The 18,300-nt window shown below is 38.9% G+C and overlaps 1 protein-coding gene across 1 annotated transcript in view; it reads right to left on the bottom strand.

The window, feature by feature from the left end:
- LOC129409745 (protein Shroom4-like) overlaps positions 1-18,300 on the bottom strand; it is an 83,926-nt gene that overhangs the window by 21,214 nt on the left and 44,412 nt on the right. The window contains exon 3 of the mRNA XM_055156292.1: positions 1,321-1,557. Within this exon, the coding sequence (XP_055012267.1) occupies positions 1,321-1,557 (237 nt within the window). The remainder of the gene's footprint in view (positions 1-1,320; positions 1,558-18,300) is intronic.

Genomic DNA, 18,300 nt, shown 5'->3' with positions numbered 1-18,300 from the left:
ATTTAAAAACACAAAGGAGAACCTGTACAAAATGTTTTCTGTTTGAGAGAAGAATGCAGGGTTTGTGTGTTAAACATGTGTGAATGAAACAAAACATAACTCCAGGTATGTATGTGATGAGGAAACAACATTAAAACAGATCAGAAAACAGTCTAAAATATAGCTGCAAGCAGCAATGTGGAGGCCTTGCAGCGTAGCTGCAGAATAGGCAAGAGCAAGAATGGTAACAGACGCACAATGAAATTTCGTTTTTAATCCAAGCACATCAATAGATATCCCTTTAAACAAGTTTTTATGCAGTTTGGTGTCAATATGAATGCATGTCCAACTTTGACCAGCTGATGGCGCTATAGCTCTTCAGGTAGAGACCCCAAAATGACTGAAATTGATCATGGGCCTGGCCTGAATCAACATGCCAAATTTCATAGCTTTATTCCAAGGCGTTCTATGGGATACCCAAAAAGAGCATTTTTGACTAAATTCAGCATGACCGCCAAATGCAGATGGTCACCTGATAAACATTTTACAACACGTATCACCGAGTGAAATAGCATCAGCAGGCACAGGAATTTTCTTGGAAATACAAACAGATCAAGAGATATCACTTAAAACACCTTTTTGCTAATTATAGTGCCCCCTAGAGGTTGAAGGTTAGGAATTTTTCTGAGGGTCTCGAGTGAGGGGTCCTGAGTACATGTATCAAGTTTGGTGTCAATATGTCAACGCGTCTTGGGAGCTTTGCTGTCAAGTTTAATGGTCATTTGCAAAGAGATAAATGAAAATTCCATTCAAAGTTTTTTGTGACAATTGGTCTAAAGATTGTATGTGCCAAGTTTCATGAAGATTGGACAAAATTTGTGAGAGGAGATACATTTTGAAGGTTTTTGATAAAATCCAATATGGCGGAAAATCACGTCATGGGGTGCACTGAACTTGTCTTAGCCCAAGGACTCCAAGGACACCTTGTTTGTGAAAATTGGACAAATGGATGAATAGTTATAAGCGTGAATACACATACAACATTGACTTGTTGGTGGCGCTACATCTCTTGACCCATTGACCCCAAATTGGCTGTGAGGGACCATGAGCCTGTCCTGAAACAGTGTGCAAAATTTCACAACTTTTTATGAAAGCGTTCTATTGGCTGCCATAGACACCCCAGACAGAAATATATTAAGATCGCATACAAAAACAATGGAGTCCAATTAGCCCTTCACCATAAACCAGGCAAACAAATCTGTAGTCTAACAGTTAAACAGAAAATTCCACTAGGGAATCGTGACCTGTTCAGTTTAAACAAAAACGAAATGGCGTCCTCACCTGTGGTCGTTGTTTTGCCAGGGCAGAGGGCAGGGGGCGGGGTGGAGCTGCATGGCAGAGGGGGGCGGAGGGGGGAGAGGGGCAGAGTCTGCAGGGGGGAGGAGACAGGGGGGAGGTGGGGGGAGAGGGGTGGAGTCTGCAGGGAGGAGGAGACAGGGGGGAGGTGGGGGAGGTAAGGACGGCTCCGAGATCTGGTCCAGGTGCCACGAGTGAGGTCTGGGGACTGGCGCGCTACGTCTGTCGCAAGAGACAAACAGAAAGAGAAATCATTATTATTAGATTATTATTATTAAAATTGCTTCACTTTCATTTTCAACGTTCTTAAGTCTCCCCTCACTTTGCTCCCAGCACTAAGTCACAGCCCCTTCAGAGTGGCATCACAATGAAATGAAACTACTGCACATTGGTTCAAATTTGTGAAGTTGTAGTATATTGGTTTGTATCCTGCTTTTATATTTTTCAGTTTTGCATTATTGAAAAATGCCATGAGGGAGCATGGGTGATGTAAGTTTGTGGGCCGAATCTTGTATAGGATTGTAAGGAGAGTTCGAATACAGCCCGGTAGAGATCACTAGATTACTCAAACATGCATGGCCGACATATAAATCTGCTTCAAGACATGTTTTTGATGAGGGAAAAATGTTATAACATGGTAGAAAGATCCAAAAAGTCAATTTCATACCACCAGAACAGAATCAGTCAGAGATTATAGTACATGAAACTTCTACACGACAGTCCAACCAGTGCACACTAATATAACTGCACACTTTATCTATACTGTCCTCATGCAAGACACTTCACCACAACATGATGTTTTTGGCTGTCCATGAAAACCCCATTGAACATTTGATTCAGTAGTTTTAGCAGTGACCCAAGCAGTGCATTCCTCTGTGTCCCTGTGGTACTCTATAATATTATTAAAGAGATTTCCGATCACTTGAGTTTTGAGCCAGACTGACCCCCAACAGAGACTGAACCAGCACAAAAGAATCAGTCCAGATGCAAAGTATGAATGGAGCTTTATAAACCACTTTAACACAAGTTTGGACGGCTACCAGCAGGAAATAACTGAATGAAATATAAATCATCTTATGCCAAGCAGAATTTTTTGTCATGGAATTTAGCTGATTTTACAGGCATTTACTGCATGGGGTGGTTCAGCTGTACATCATTTGCCCTTTAAGATTGCTGGTTGGATAGTTATGACCAATATTGCTGCAGTGTACCAGTCTGCAGAGGTCTGTTAAATGTTTGTCTCCATGGAGATGTTATTGCTTTAAGATAATGGAAATTCATTATCTGCATTTGACTCATCCTTCGTTGTCTCTGGGTTAAACCTGTCAGGAGCAGTGAGAACCATCTCCGGATCTTGAGCTAGTCTTAGTCAGGACTACCTTAGCTGGAGAATTTGACCTATTGTGCATGTTTTGGGTTGATGGGAAAACTCAAATACAGGGATCATGTGCAAACTCCACACAGAAAGGCTTGGGAAACTGGAACCTTCTTGCAGTGACTCCCCTGTGCTTGGAATGTTTCACAGTATGACATTAAATTGACCTAATCAGAACGTTTTTCATAGGGGGTGTATTTATTACTCCTAAATCCCTTAATATGATCTGTAACTTGCCCTGCTTGTTTCTATGGAGATAGATTTACTGCCATATGGTGGAACATTCATGTTAAACAATAACATCTCCATGGCAGACATTGGACCAAAAAAGTTAACCAGTACACTTTTAAAAACTAAAACAAAAATGAACAATTCAAGTTTAAACTGTGGATTCCTACTTCTTAAACTAATTGTTAATGAAGTGATGTCTCAAAGTGGCATCTTAAAGTGCATATGACAAGTTTTCATGTTTTTCTGGTTATCTTAGTACTTGGTTTGGTGGATTAGTAACTGTGGTAAATATGGCAGCGTGTTGAAAAGTTGAAAAGAAAAGTACAAAAAGTCAGGAGGTAGCGCTGAGTTCTAAAACAGAATCCCTCAACGTATGTCATCAAGATGGAAAACTTTCTGGGGGTTAAAACCTTCATTTAACAAAATAAAACTGTAGTCATTTACTTTAATAAGTCTAAATATAACTCAGCCTGTGTAATTTGTTTTGGCCCTTGTTAACATTATGGTTGCTAGGTAACAGTTTTCCATACATGTGTCATATCTGCTGCTCACATCCAGCCAGGAAGTACAATTATAAAACTTCACTGTAATTACAAAACTAGAAAAAAATTAGGTAAGATTTTTAGTAAACTTTTAAATACAATTATTAGGGATGTGACAAGATCTGGTGTCTCGTGTCACAAGATATTGTGTCATAAGTTATTGTGTCACAAGATCTCGTGAGAAAATTGCCACAAGAAAAATTATCTTGTGAGATTTGTTTCCCATGTGTTTATGTTTGGACAAAAAAGGTGAAGTGTTGGTGAGTTACATCTGTTATAGTTCCAAAAAGCAATACTAGAATAGCTACCAGGTATTAAATAAAATATATACAAAATAGTGAGGACAAAATCTGAAACTGGCAATAGCAAAATGTATATATTAGGAATTATGTTAAAATCTCATCTTGTCTTATTCTTGTGGACCCAATCTTGTATCTTGTATCATCTTGTGGAAAATGTGTCTCGTCCCATTTCTAAAAATTCTGTTAAATACGTTTTAGTGAAATCAGTATTCTGTCGTGTTCAATCAAAAAAGTTTGCAGCTAAATACGTTAGTACTCACATAGTCCCCTGACATGACACAGGGGAGTAACTGAAAAATAAACATGGTGCAAAAGGAATGCAGCCGTGGGCATTTGAATCAGGAAGAGCGGCCATTTTGTAGGTTTATTGTAGATGTTATAACACGGGGAGTGGAGCTGTGCCCAAAGTAAACACTTGTACTTCCTGATTCGTGCCTATTCTGAGAGATTTACGAGTCTAATCTTACTATCTGAGATGTACTGCCCTTAAATTATCCATGCGAAAGTTTATTATTCCTAAATATGCTTCAGTATTTGCATGGGTCCTTGTAAATGTGGGAACCAGCCAAACTTAATGCTGTTATTGAAGGCAACATAAACAGTACGAGACCTCGCTGACCTCCTCCCACTGCAATTTTCTCAAAGATTAGCAGATTTTGACGGATGATTCAAAACGGAAAAGCAAACTCCGTGGACACACTATTAAATAATGACGAATGTTGTAAGCATTTGGTACAGAAGAGGGCAAAGAGATGGTGGGAAAATATTGAATAAATTGTCGAATAAAGTTTTCATATTCAAATTCAGATGACAAGATTGTTTTTAAAGCAGTACAGAAGCAAAAACATTTGAGAGAAAACTGAAATCTGAACTGAGAAACTGAAACATTTCAGAATATGTTTGATATGACTTGAAAAATTGAAAAAAGAAAATAAACTGTATAATGTAGGGTTGGGTATCAATAAGAATACCAATACAATACGTAAGTCGATACATATGCCACAATACGATACATTGATACAGTGCACTTTTGATTCGATACTATATATTTAAGAATGAGAACTTCGAAGACCTTGTGCCGAAACGTTGCACGGTTTGTCCAAATAAATCTCACAATTTCCAAGTAAGATGGTGTGCAGGATTTTTCTCTGATACTATAAAACAATGGCTGCGATACTAAAAGTCTTTGTTCAGTCACTTCTTGTGCAAAGTGAAGATGAAACACTCATTTTAATCAAGAAAACAGTGAAAATGTCAAATGTATTGCATAAATGAGTTTCCTTTCACTAAACAAGCAAGAAAACTGTAGCACTGTGACCAAATATATATACACCAAAAATACTCTTTGCGATACATCAGCCCATGATATCAATACTGTATCATCACATTAAAAGGATTATACGATATATCGATATTTCAATATTTTTGTACACCCCTAGTATCATGTATGTCTATGGTGGAATGTTCAGCAGTTACCATGGAGAGAAACAATGTGCACCTAAATCAAAGTTAAGAGTCAAAAGAGTTTAAGATAGTCTAAAATCACAAGAAAAAATATAAAATAGATTTAAACAACAAATTTTCAGAAGCAGAAGTGATCACTGCACACATTCATGGTCCTGTTTAATTTAGTACAATTTTCAACAAAAATGTGAGAGTGACTAATTGAAAAGCAGTTGCTAATGCTAGCTAGCTTGTGACTGTAATTTTATGTGTAAGAGACTTGTTTTAAGCGCACAAATCATCTCATCTGTCACAGTTAAAACAAAATCAGCTCTTTCTGGTAAGGTTGTATTAAAGCTTAGTTCAGATTAAAGTTTAACTTGAGTAACAGAGCACCAGATAAAGTTGGAGATTCAGGTAGCAACACAACAAGAGACAAACTGAAAAGATACAAACTCAGATCTTTAGTGGTGCTGTTTTCAAAGAGGCTCCAAAAAGTCTGTTCTTGAGATTTATTGGACAGGAAACATCCACAAAACTAAAACTCAGCTCTGGGCGATGATAAGACAGTGAACACCTCCCAGGACTCCTACCTATAAACTTAGAAAACAAGAACCACAACAGTCCCAAAGCTTCCGGTCTCCTTTGACACGATAAAAACAGGAAAGTGAAATCACTCTAATCATGATTTCAGTTATTGCTCCAATTAAAACAGCTAAAAATATATTATTATAAAAGGTGGACTATGTCACGTTTATGGAGGAGGGGATTTTATCTGGTTGTTTCCACTGCTTGGTCTGTGTATGTGGTATCTATACCTGGGTTAGATGACATCACAACATTTGAAACCAATATTATTTAAAGTTGCACTATGGTCATGAGCTCTGGGTAGTGACCGAAAGGACAAGATCGCAGATACAAGCGCTCGAAATGAGTTTCCTCCGCAGGGTGGCTGGGTGCTCCCTTAGAGATAGGGTGAGGAGCTCAGTCACACGGGAGGAGCTCAGAGTAGAGCCACTGCTCCTCCACGTCGAGAGGAGCCAGCTGAGGTGGCTCGGGCATCTGTTCCGGATGCCTCCTGGACGCCTCCCTCGGGAGGTGTTCCAGGCATGTCTCGCCGGGAGGAGGCCCCGGGGAAGACCCAGGACACGCTGGAGGGACTATGTCTCTCGGCTGGCCTGGGAATGCCTCGGGGTTCCCCTGGAGGAGCTGGAGGATGTGTCTGGGGTGAGGGAAGTCTGGGAGTCCCTGCTTAGGCTGCTGCCCCCCGCGACCCGGCCCCGGATAAGCGGACGAAAATGGATGGATGGATGGATGGATGGTTGCACTATGGAACTTTTTGGTTGGGGGTCAGTCACCTGCTTGTTTCTATGGAAATGTCACTGCTCTGTTGGGAATGTTCCACAGTATGACATGAAAGAGCTCTACCTTATATTTATTAAAATACAGGTGGTTTTATAGCTCAAAAATACCTAGAAAAACAGGCATTCTGACTGTGAGCAGGGTCGCCTCTCCACAGGTCTGTCCTGTAGCTTGGTCTGGTTTGGTCTCCATGAAGACAGAAAGGTTACCATACCATACTGTGAAATATTCCAGACAAAACAATAACATACATGGAGAAAATAATTTGTCAGACCCTCCACCAGACAGTGCACCTTTAATGCAGATGGTGTGCTATTTGGAATAATCTCGAATTTGGTGCCTCATCTCTTCTAATCGCATGTACCCAGTGCGCTCAGAATTGTGTGTCAGTGGAGAAATGGTGAAAACTGAGGTCTGGTTGAAATTGTTGATTAGCCAAACATAACGGAATGCTACAATGACATGTAGATGAAGAAAACTGGGCCATTCTCTCTTTTTTCCTAGATTTTGTCAGTCTTACTACCATGAACAGAGTCCGCTGGAAGTTGTAATTTTTTGTTTCCAGCCTATAAATTAATAAATGTGAGATAAATTTAATGCCATACTGTGGAACATTCCATACAAAGTAATAATATCTCCATGGAGACAAGCAGGTGATGACCAGAAAAGTTGCATAGTGTACCTTTAAACAAACAAAATATCTTATTCTATGTAAATCTACTAACCCTGTTATCCAGGCTCCTATAAACACACTCTGAAAAGTTCTTGTGTGTCAGATGCCCTTCCTGTCTCCATGGGTCTTATTCTGTGTAAAAGCTGCTAACCCTGTAGTTCAGACTTCTACAGACACGGTCTGAAATGCCTGGGATTCTTGGATTAGTTTATAGTTCATATTTCAGATTTTTTTTCCAAATGTAAGAATAGTCTAATCTTCCACTACAGGTTAAGAGAGGACATACAAAACTGTTCCTTCTTTATAACCACGATTCCAGCACTCCAAATAATTATGATTTCACATTTATATTTTCCATTGAGTTTATAACTGAGTTTCCGGTTGACACTGTAACCCACTTGGCTGAGCAAAAACAACATGCTAAGACGGATCACATGAACGAAGCCGCGTGGAAAAAGAGAGAATTCTGTGGAGAATTTGTGGAGGTGCAGAGAGTTAGCTAAATGGCTAAGAGGAAATCCAATAAAAGCAGAAAACTCATGCTTCTAATGCTGTACACAGGGTTAGTAAAGAGGAGGGAGTGTGCATGTTTATCTGAGTCACGGTTTAAGTCTGGAAGTTCATCTTGTTTATATTTGTCTCTTTTAATGACTTAAAGATGGCATATTGTGCATCTGTCTGCTATATAGTTATAATGTTTGACATCTGTGGATGATTATGTTACAATTATAGCTTAAAAATACCCAGAAAAACAAGCATTCTGACTGAGCGGGGTCGCCTCTCCACATATCTGATCTGTACTTGGACTGGTTTGGTCTCCATGAAGATACAAAGGTTTAATGCCATACTGTGAATCATTCCAGACAAAGCCCTAACATCTCCATGAAGAAAAGCATTTGACGGACCTTCCACCAGAAAAGTTACACAATGCACCTTTAAATCGCAATATTTATCTAAAATGACTTTTCACTTTTTCTAGTGAAGGGAGACATACTTGTCTCCATGGAGATGTTCTTGCCTTCCCTGAAATGTTCCATGGTGTGACATTAAACATATCCATTTAGTGTTTATTCATTAAATGTGTTTCTGTTGCTCAAAAATATAATGATTCCTTCTGTGAATAGAGGCGACTCTCCACAGATGTGAACTGTAATGTGGTGTAGTTCTGTAACTTGCTTGTCTCCTTTGTGATAGGTCCTCCACTAGAAATGTTACGCAGTGCAACTTTAATAAAAGAAAAGTCCTGACTTCCACCTTAGAAAACTGTGGTTCTCAAAGTGAGCTGATCACACTAGCAAGAAGCAGATTTTTTTTTTTCATTTGTCCCAAGATGAGTACATGACACTGCTGAATCTTATGCATATCATCAATGGAAAAAAACAAAACTGGAGAAGTAAGTACAGAAGAGCGGATGCATGCCGGTGGAAACAATAAAACTAAGCGCTTAAAGGTGCATTGTGTAACTTTTCTGAGGGTCTGTCAAATGCTTTTCTCGGAGGAGATGTTATTGCTTTGTCTGGAATATTTCACAGTATGACATTAAACCTTTTTATCTTCATGGAGACCAAACCAGACCAAGTTCCAGGTCACATCTGGGGAGAGGCAACCCTGCTCACAGTCAGAATGCCTGTTTTTCTAGGGATTTCTGAGCTATAAAACCACCTGTAATTGAATAAATGTGAGGTAGATCCTTTTAATGAAGAAGATGGCGGACCCCCAACCAAAATTAAAGATTGCATAAACATGCACAGATTACTCCAAATACAACTTCGGATGAGTACATGATGAGGGGAAACAACTACAACATGGCTAAAAGCTTTGAAAAGTTGATTTTACATAATAGGTCTGCTTTAAGAAGATTGTGGGGATTCTTGTAAAGCACCATTAGATGAAAGTATATGGACGGTGTTGCAAAATGAAATTTTAGTGTTAAGATCAGGATTTGACCATTATCCAGGATTACTGAGCCCATTAAAAAACAACAGACAGTGTGAGGAAAGTGAAAGAAGGATTTCACTAATATATGAGCATTCCTCCTGTCTGTGAGCAGCTTCTCATCAGCCCTCCTCATCATCAAGAGCTGTTCTACATTCTACATACTTCATTCCTCAAAATCACATTCTTGTAGATTTTCTTGAGAGATAACCTTTCAGTAGAGTTATTTCTTGCTCTACTGCTGTTACAGAACTGAGTAGCCTTGGTCTACTTCTTTACACTATGCGGTACTGGACTGGTATCAGTTTTGGCGATTACACCAAGGCCAAGTGTCCGTATGAAATAGAAAAAAATAGGTATCACAACAATACTACTTAATTAAAAATAACTAAAATCAATTATCATTTTATGTTATCTCTTTATTTATGTCTATGTCAACAGCGCTGCAACTGGAATAGGTTTATAAAATGTGCTTGTTAATTTGGTGTTATTCTGAAAAATAGTTGAACCCTATAATGTAGAAAATTTTGAAATGAGATTTGACATTAGTAAAGATTTCTCATCTACTTAGTACTCAGTGAGGCATGTAATGACTTGAACTATAGGTGAACAAAAATCTACAAATGCAGTAGAAAAAAAGAAAAGAAAGAAAATGTAGAAAATACCAAAGTGTTTAAAACAGAAGCAGCTGACTGATACTGCAAAGGTCACTGTGCATAATCTGAGTCACACAACAACAACAAAGCGACTATGTACAGGAGAACAAAGAGCAGATATGGGAGACAGGGAAATAGAGAGAGAGAGATGGAAAAGAAAGGAGGAGAGAGAAAGAGGGAGTAGAAAGAGGGAGAGAGCGGTGTCTACAAACACATTTGTCTGTTAAAGTTAATTAGAGGTGCACTATGTAACTTTTCAGCGGGATGAACCACTCTCTTCTTCTCTCCTGAAAATGTTATTTCTTTGTGGATTGTTTCACAGTATGGGATAAACATATCAATTTTTTTCCCAATTATAGGGGTTTGTATTGCTAAAAATATTTTGTTGACAGCTTGTTTCCGTGGAGATTACCAAGTTTTATGCAATTTTGGGCAACTTAAGCCAAATAATAACTGGACCCTTCACCAGAAAACTACATAGTGGGGCTTTAAATAGATGATAGCATTACCTCACTTGAAAATAAAGCAGTGCACACACGTACACAAACTGCAATTAAACCTGGAATAAAACCAGGACCAAAACTACCAGGACTAGATCGAGACAGAACCAGGGTGAGCCAGGGCTGAGCCAGGGCTGAGCCAGGACTGAGCCAGGACTGAGCCAGGACTAGGTCAGGACTAGGTCAGGACTAGGCCAAGACCAGTCCAGGACTAGACCAAGACTGGACCAGGACTGAACCAGGACTATACTGAGACTGAACAAGCACTGAAGCAGGGTTAAACCAGGACTAAGTCAGGACTAAGCCAAGACTGAACCAAGACTACACCAAGACTAAAACAGGACTAAACCAAGTGTACATCAGGACAAAACTGGGATCAAAGCAGGACACAGCCTCAAATAGCACATAATTCACACAATGGGCTAATGGATACAATATGTGTGATTTCTAAATCATTTCAAATACCAAAACATAATCCTCACCTGAATCAAATTTACTGTGTGTAACTGACCCATATCTCCCTTTCATTTGACTACCTTTTATTGAAAGCTCAGTGTACTTTAAGACTTAAGTTAACTCAACTATAAGGATCTTAGCACAGACTTTTTTATAAACTGAGTGCTATTGCACTTTTGGGTAAATTGGGTAAATGACATATTATACACGAAAACCTGAACGATTTGGGGAAAAAATAACTTAATTTTGATATTTTATGATATTTTATGATATTTTGATGAGCATTGCACAATGTGTTTTAAATAAAGGATATATGAACTGACAAACTAATACAAGACTGAACCAGGACTAAAACAGGACTAAAACAGGACTAGACCGAGACTGAACCAGGACTAAAACAGGACTAAAACAGGACTAGACCGAGACTAAACCAGGACTGATCCAGGACTAAAACAGGACCAGACCGAGAGTGAACCAGGACTCAAATAAGACTAAAACAGGATTAGACCGTGATTGAACCAGGATTAAATGCAGACTAAAACAGGACTAGGCCAAGACTGAACCAGAACTCAAATAAGACTAAAACAGGACTAGACTGTGATTTCTCCAGGACTAAGCTCAGACTAAAACAGGACTAAACACAGACCAAAACAGGACTAAATTAAGACTAAAGAAGGACTAAGTTAAGACTAAACCATGGTTTCTCCAGTACTAAATCAGCAGTAAATCAGGACTAAACCAGGACTAAATCAAGACTAAACCAAGTTTCTCCAGGACTAAACCAGGTTTAATCGTATAATACAGAAGATTTATTTTTTTTAGAAAATGATTTGAGCCTTTGCGATTTGATAACTGCGTTCATTCAAATTGCAATTTTGATTTGATTGCAATACATCTTGTAGCTCTACCATCTTGTGTTTACCAATACATACCAGGCTCAAGTCACTTTCAGCATCCAACCTCAAACTGTCTCTGCATCTGTCATACATGGGATAGCTCCAGTTTCTCAGCAAAAATAGTCCATCATATTTGGTGACTTTTCAGAAATTCTCAAAAATAATCGCTGTAGTCCGTGAACGAGAAATTGAAAGGTTAATTTGTTAATCCTTGTATTTCTTGGCAAGTCTTCAGATTATCAGATATTGTTGTCTTTTCTTCAAAGCACTTGCTATTTAAAGGCAGTTTGTCCAAAAAGGTGCAAAATATTGTATTATAAAGTTCTAGCAGGTATGACCACTACATTCTATCCATTGAAGTACATTTTTACAGTAAGTTTCTTTACAAAGCCAGATATTGAATAGTTAAAATTGCCGAAAAGATACAAAATATTGTCCACAAAATTCCGTTATATTCCCAATTGTAGTCCTTAAATTTCTTGGAAAACTTTATAGAGAAATCTTCAAAATGTCTTTAGATAATCAAGATTTTTATGGCCAAAAGTGTCCAAAAGTGCAAAATATAATCTGCAAAAGAATTTTAAAGTTGCAGCAGGTTTTGGTCCTGTATATATTTAGTCCATAGAGATATTCCAGGTTTCTCCTCTAAAAATCCTGGTTTAGTTCTGGTGAGTTCCAAATGTTTAAGTGCTATCAGACTGAAGTGCAGAGGTGAACTGACCGGCAGCTTTCAACAGAGTGGGAAAATCCTGCTTCTACATCCTCCCTCCCTCCTCCCTCCTCCCTCCCTTCACTCACTCTCTCTCTTTCTCTCTGACGCTGGAAGACAAAACATACCTCATTCTCCTTCTGGATATTTACTTCCTTTAACCATTCACCCTTTTCTTTCTCTTTTTGATTTATTTGAAAAGGGACATTGCACATTAATCAGCATGAATTAATGTCACTGTGCTCTGGGTCATCTGATGTGAACTAATTTTTACCGGTTGTCCATTTGCCAGATGCGAGAAAAGCAACCTAAAAAATTACTATAATCACAACTGACCCTGTGTCACTAGAGCTGTAACCTGCAGATAGAGAACACATCCAAGTTTGTCTCAATCTCAGTTCATGGACAGACCAGGCCTCATGTGAAAGCTCAGAACCTCCAGAATTCCCTCCCTGAGGTCCAGAGGCTGCACTAGCACTGATTCATGTTTGGCTGCAGGTTCTGGGGTTTAGGTAGTGACCAATCAGATCAGAGACGCATTTTAGGTTTAAACACACTGGATTTCAGCATTGAAACTGGCAACACAAATGAGAGTCTGTGAGGCTCATTCTGCTTTCTGATTGGATAATGGTGTTGAATCAAATGAAAAAATTATATACAGAACTAAACGGATCATCAAGTTCAATGTTTTTGTAATTTAGAATAAATCAGCATTACAACTGTTATCAGTAAAAGGTATATTATTATAATTAAAGGTGCACTGTGTAACTTTTCTGGTGGAGAGTCCATCTAATGCTTTTCTCTGTGGAAATGTTATCGTTTTATCTGGGATGTTTCACAGTATGGTATTAAACCTCTCAATCTTCATGGAAACCAAACCAGACAAAGTTACGGGTCAGATCTGTGGAGAGGCCACCCTGCTCACAGTCAGAATGCCTATTTTTCTAGGTATTTTTGAGCTATAAAACCACCTCTAATTGAATAAATGTAAAGCAAAGCTGTGGAACATTCCAGGCAGAAAAATGACATATCTACAGAAACAAGCAGGTGACGGACCAGAAAAGTTACACAACACACCTTTAATTTGGACATGCTTATCTCATATCTGGGTTATATATATATAAGTTTATGAAATCTAAAATCAAAATCTTACATACAGTACCTTAACTACCTCTCCACACACCCATCCCTCTCTCCTGCTCGGGCCCCTCTCTCCTCACAGACAGGATGTGACTAAAGCCTGGAGGAAACATTGCTGAGTGCAGATAAAGCGTTAGCCTGCTGCTAAAATAATAGTTCTGAGTCTTATTGTTTTGTGGGACAAAAATGCGCTGCTACTTCCTCTTTTACCGCTTCTTAATGGTTTTTCAAATTTAACAAAAAAAACCCTTAAAAGCATTTGGATAATCAGATAAGTGGGGATTTTTCAACTTTGGCATTTCGACGTGACAACAAAAGCTGGTGACAGATGGAGAATGCTGTAAAGGATGGGCGCTAACTGTAAAAATACCTAGCTAAAACAATGCAAGGCGATTTATTATGGGTTGTCAAATTGCTTATCTGTGACAAGTTTCCGTTAGCGATCGTTTTGGCATAAAAATAATATCAGCAATGAAGAATAGTTTTAAAGCATTGACCTAGGCCAGGGAAAACATTTAAGGTTTTCATCCTGAGATTTGTGGGTCAGTCGGTCACAAACAGCCCACTGGACTGAGTTGGCTTATTAAGATCTGGTAAAAATATGTTTCAAAGAACTTCAGTTAAAAGTTAAAACCTGAAAGACTGCACTCATGTTATTTGAAGGCCTACAAAACTGTAAGGTAAATGTAAACTTTGCAGTGACATCACGCTGGGGGTGTTCTATATGCATCCGGGACAACCATCCAGTGACGTAGTGACGTCATTATCCGGAAGAAGGAGAAGAAAGAGAAAGACTCTGGAGCCACAAACATAACAAGAAATCTATGCCATCTCATTAGCAAAGCAGCCCCCGAGCCAATCGCCTCCACTGATGGGTTTATGTAATAAATACTATATAATAAGTCACTCTCTCAACCAGGAAAACATGGCACTTGCAGACCGCCGCAGACGCTCTGGATGCACGTCAAGTATTTTTCTCCCATTCGTCCACAGCATCCAAGATGCCCACCGGAGGCGTCTGAACTCAAATACAAGAGGCATCCAGCACGTTTTTTGTTTAAAACACATGCCAAAAGAGCTTTTATAACAAAGACAGTGACATTAATAAATAAAATTAAACAGCATTTTCTCAATCGTGCAATCCCAATCCTAAACTATGCCCCATGAATATCATTAAACAGTGATTCCAGACACCAGACACTCCTTTCACCCATTCACAGCTAATCAAGTCTGAACACTTCCTACAGACACCAGGCACAGCACATGACATGACCCCAGCAGAGTGCACTCTGTGTCTGGGTGTAGGTGGGTCAAACGTGAGCCCTACAGCAGAGGGTTGTGGAGAAGTGTTGGAATGAGTCATAATTTTCACAAGATGAGAACAATACGGGAACAATATGACATGAGATTTCGACAATCTATTAAGAAAATACATTGTGTAATTATAATATATATAATAATTATAATCTGATTATAATTTCAGACTTCTGGACTTTGAAGATGATTTTAAACAGCAAAATCTAATATGAGTAATCAGAGGCACCATGTTCAGAAAGAAATCTTGTCATTTTGCTGTACACATTTAAAGGTCCTACATTTTGCAAAATTGACTCTTGTGAGTTTTAAGCCATATTAGAATGTCATCAAAAACATATCTGTACTTGGAATTTCGAATGTGTATGTATCCCCATTCTCTCATTCTATGTCCCCTTTCTGAACAGACTAATGACTCAAAATGGAAAAAGAACAGCATTATATGGCTACATGTTTATACTAACATATAATTTGATGTACCAGATACATTTTGTTATTATTTATACACAAGTTTAACTGTGATTGTTACTACAAATATTGATTTCGACTCAAAAAAATCTGCCTATCCCTAGTGGCAGTTTTATCTTGCGAGATCTTGTGGTACGAGATGTTGCCCAGTCCCTATTGTGGAGGGAGGCACGGCAGACGACCTTACCCCAGGAGACTCCACACTCTCTGGGTGAAGACGGGTCAGACGTGGGCCCTCAAGCTGGAAGATTGAGGAGGGTTGAAGTTTAACCAACCTAACCACAGACAGTTAAAAACACACAAAAGAGCTGCCCAGCCACGTTCAAAGCAAAGCCCGGAGTCGTGGGCTGCAGACGGCTCCTGGTGCATTGTGGGTAAAGTGCATGTGCTCTACAGATTCCAAACATTCTCCAGGAGATGGGTGAGGGATAAACTCTGTCCTCCCTCTTCCATTCTCTCATAGTTCTTGTCAGATGTAATTTCTTAAAGGGCCCATATTACGCTATTTTCTGATCTACGTTATAATGTTGTTTCCTCATCACAAGTTTGGAGTTTGAGTCTGGAGTTATGTTTTGTTTCATTCACACATTTAACAGAGTTCTTCTCTCAAACAGAAAATGCTCTGTTCCACCTTGTGATGTCATGTGGTAATACAGGAAGTGCTCCACTGTGTTCTTAAACTATACACCTCCACTAGAAACATGGATGATTTCAGATGTGGAATTCTCCATTTCTACTGAACTGAAGAAAAAACAAAACAAAAACGTAGCTGTTAGCTTGAAAACTACCAGTACATGACATCACAAAGTGGAACCAAGCATTTTGAGTTTTGAAAACGACCCTCCCCTCCTCCTCCTCCCTCTCCTCCCCTCCCTTCTCCTCTCTCCTCTCTCCCCTTCTCCTCCTCCTCCTCCCTCCTCTGTCCCTCTTTGTCTTTAGATCTTATCACTTGTTTGTTTGCCCAGGGGCCTCTGTAGTCAGACTCTGCGTGTAATCAGAGCTAGCCTCGTTAGCCTTTTGTCTGTCATCACTCGCTAACAACTGACTTGGACCATATTGTTTCTAATTCCTGTTACTTTAAGCAAGAACAATAATCCCCATATGTGTGGAGACTTATATAGATATATATTGCATATTATAGGTTTTATTTTATATATACATTTTTGTCTTAACTTACTATGTAAAAAAGTACATTAAATTAAAACTGAAAGCAGTGAGAAAGGGCCCTCGAAGCCCTAGCAACCTCAGAAGTCCATGCTTCAATGAGATGGCTCCATATCATTTGACTCAATATTGCTGGTGTCATGGAAATATCACTTTACAGCCCATAATAACTTTGCAGAGGGTGCTGGAGAGTCATTTCTAAAGATAGAGGTCTAAATCATATATCATTAAAAGGTCCTATATTACGTAAAATGAGCTCTTGTGAGCTTTAAACCTTGTTATATTTGCATATTGTTGTTACCTCCTCAAAAACATACCTGGAGTTGTGTTTTGCTGTTTCAGTAATCCTACATTGTTATTCTGTTTACATCTCCAAAGCTCCAAATGCTCTATTTCACCCACAGTTTTCAAGTTAACCTTTAACTGCCTTTTACCTTTTGTTCAGTAAAGATTTACAATCCAGAGCTGAAATCATCCAAATGATTGCAACGAAGATGTGTGGTGTTTAAACAGTGGAGCACTTCCTGGATTACCACATGACATCACAAGGTGGAACAGGGTGTTTTCTGTTTGAGAAAACCTCAATTTGCCTAAATTTGTGTGTGTGTTAAACTTGTGTGAATGAAACAAAACATAACTCCAAGTCTGTTTGTGATGAAGAAACAACATTATAACATAGATCAGAAAATAGTGTAACATGGGCCCTTTAAGTCCAGGCAATCAAAATACAATACATACAGTGTGTGTGTCTGTGTCTGTGTGTGTGTGTGTGTGTGTGTGTGTGTTTTTTTTTTTTTTTTGGTCATTTTTGTGCTCAGACACATGGAAAAAAAAATGAGGTACATGCTTTTTGAAAACTGTTACGAATGAAACTAAGACCAAAGTTTCAGAAACATTGTCAATTAAATACAATTTACACACACTGACCCATATAACTCACGACAGTGGAAACAAGGCAGCATTATAGTGGGTCAGACTCCCCATTCTCGCAACACAAACTGCTAACCCACGGATCAAATGAGCGCATATATTTCCCCCATAGCCCTCTGTGACAGCTCCTATAACATTAATGATCCTATGATTTTCTATGGGTTTTTAACAGCTCCACACTTCACATATGATCAGGCTGGAGGCAGTAAGTGGACTCTATTTGTTTAACGACTCATGTGGGACCTGTGTAGAGAGGTTACCACATTACTCACAGCGTCTAGGGCTTGTGCATTCACAAGCAGAGCATTGTACCAGAGAAGCTAAAGGAGACCTCTCCTTTCCTGCATTCTTCTATGGGCTGTAAGAACATGGGTGATTACCTGGTATGCACGACTATGGGGGAAAACAAGCAGCACTATCACTCTCTAAGGAGGGTTCAAATGGATTTAATGAGTTTGAGTAGGAGTGTGTTTTGTGATTTGTGTTGTAATTTGGGATTTATGTTTTAATAGGATTCTGTTCAAAGACTTTGCTGAAAGTTCACATTTTAAACGAATCCAGAAGAAGAGACAAAAAGACTGAAATATGAACTGACAAACTAACGCAATAATCACATTTCTACAGATCTAATCTACAGGTTTAGCCATTTTTATTAAGAATACGGCAGGAGAGTTTTGTTTGCAGAGCAAATTATGATACCTGTAAAACTGCAGCCTCTGATTTGCCAATTACGTCTATTCAAACTGCGATTTTGATTCAATTAGGATTAATCTAGCCCTAAATTTAAGGCTTTTACACTTAGACCATTATGTGGATAACATAATGCTCCTCTAAGTTTTTTTTTTTTTTTTTCCATTAGAAAAGTGCTA

The sequence above is a fragment of the Boleophthalmus pectinirostris genome, unplaced genomic scaffold (assembly GCF_026225935.1).
Source record: "Boleophthalmus pectinirostris isolate CB_2022bp ecotype Guang Dong unplaced genomic scaffold, ASM2622593v1 HiC_scaffold_20, whole genome shotgun sequence".
Classification (NCBI taxonomy): Eukaryota; Metazoa; Chordata; class Actinopteri; order Gobiiformes; family Gobiidae; genus Boleophthalmus; species Boleophthalmus pectinirostris.
The sequence above is the reverse complement of the archived record's forward strand: the minus strand, read 5'-3'. Positions and strand labels throughout refer to the sequence as shown.